At 43.3% G+C, this 1,544-nt stretch overlaps 1 protein-coding gene across 1 annotated transcript; it reads left to right on the forward strand.

The window, feature by feature from the left end:
- Nucleotides 1–661: 661 nt before the first annotated feature.
- On the forward strand, nucleotides 662–1,537 carry LOC103213579 (olfactory receptor 13D1-like; the record flags this gene model as incomplete). Its single annotated transcript, XM_042783515.1, has 1 exon — nucleotides 662–1,537. A coding segment is annotated over exon 1 (876 nt), but the record flags the coding sequence as incomplete, so codon positions are not given.
- Between the last annotated feature and the right edge of the window lie 7 nt (nucleotides 1,538–1,544).

Genomic DNA, 1,544 nt, shown 5'->3' on the forward strand with positions numbered 1-1,544 from the left:
CATCCAAATTCACACCTAAACTCAATGATGTGGTGTCGGTTATGTATGATGTAATTTTAAAAAATAGAACCAGCTTCATTAGAAAACAGCTTTGATCTTAGAATATTCATTGATGATGAGATTGCACTATATCCACATTTAAAGTTACTTTGTCCCTATTATTTCATTGGAGGATCTGCAGTAGTGCAGTGGTTAAAGTATTCAGTTGCTAATCCAAATGTCAGTGGTTGCAATCCACCAGCCCCTCTGAGGGAAAAAGATGAGACAGTCAGCCTCCATACAGATTAACAGCCTTGGAAAACCTACGGGAAAGTTCCACTTTTTCCTAATGGGTCTCTGAATCAGAATCAACTCGATGGCAGTGGGTATTATTTTATTAAGGCATGGCATATTTTATTGCAGGCATGGCAATTCCCAGAACACTTCTTGGGGGTGTTGGTGGCCTTGCTTCTGTTGCTGTGTGGTACTTCTGAATCTCTCAGTGCTTGAGTTTCATTATCAATAAAATTAGCATAATATCCTTGCCCTCTGCGATTCTCAGGACTGTTCTAAGAATCAAACAAAATAATGAAAGTGGATGTGTATTGAAAATCTGCACTATAAATTTACATTTCCCTGAGTCATGTCCTTACTTGAACCCTGCAGGTGACTACTTGCCCACATGGCCATGGGGAATCACTCTGCTGTGACCGAATTCCTTCTGGTGGGGCTCTCCCAATACCCGGAGCTCCAGCTCTCTCTGTTTGCGCTCTGCCTCATCATGTACCTGATCATCCTCCTGGGAAACAGCCTCCTCATTCTCATCAGCATCCTGGATTCCCGCCTCCACACCCCCATGTACTTCTTCCTTGGGAACCTCTCATTCTTGGACATCTGTTACACATCATCAACCATTCCTCCAATGCTTGTCATATTTCTGTCTGGGAGAACATCCATCTCCTTCATTGGCTGTGCTCTTCAGATGGTCATCTCGCTTGGCTTGGGTTGCACTGAGTGTGTTCTCCTGGCCGTGATGGCCTATGACAGGTATGTGGCCATCTGCAACCCACTGAGGTACCCCATCATCATGAATAGGGTACTCTGTGTGCACATGGCTGTGTGGTCCTGGATCACAGGCTGTCTAAACTCCCTAGTGCAAACAATTCTGACAATGTTATTGCCTTTCTGTGGGAATAATGTCATTGACCATCTTACCTGTGAGTTACTGGCTGTTCTTAAACTCATCTGCTCAGATATCTCCATCAATGTACTTATCCTAACAGTGGCAAGTATTGTCTTTTTAGTGATTCCTCTACTGTTAATTTTCATCTCTTATGTTTTCATCCTCTCTACCATCCTGAGACTTAACTCCACAGAGGGAAGAAAGAAAGCCTTTTCTACCTGTTCAGCTCACCTGACTGTTGTCATCTTATTCTATGGTTCAGCCCTTTTTATGTACATGAAGCCCAAGTCAAAGGACACAAAGACATCAGATGAGATCATTGGGCTGTCTTATGGAGTGGTGACCCCAATGTTGAACCCAATCATTTACAGTCTGAGGAACA

This window comes from Orycteropus afer, unplaced genomic scaffold (genome assembly GCF_000298275.1).
Source record: "Orycteropus afer afer isolate SDZICR_OR568_19922 unplaced genomic scaffold, OryAfe1.0 scaffold10092, whole genome shotgun sequence".
Classification (NCBI taxonomy): domain Eukaryota; kingdom Metazoa; phylum Chordata; class Mammalia; order Tubulidentata; family Orycteropodidae; genus Orycteropus; species Orycteropus afer.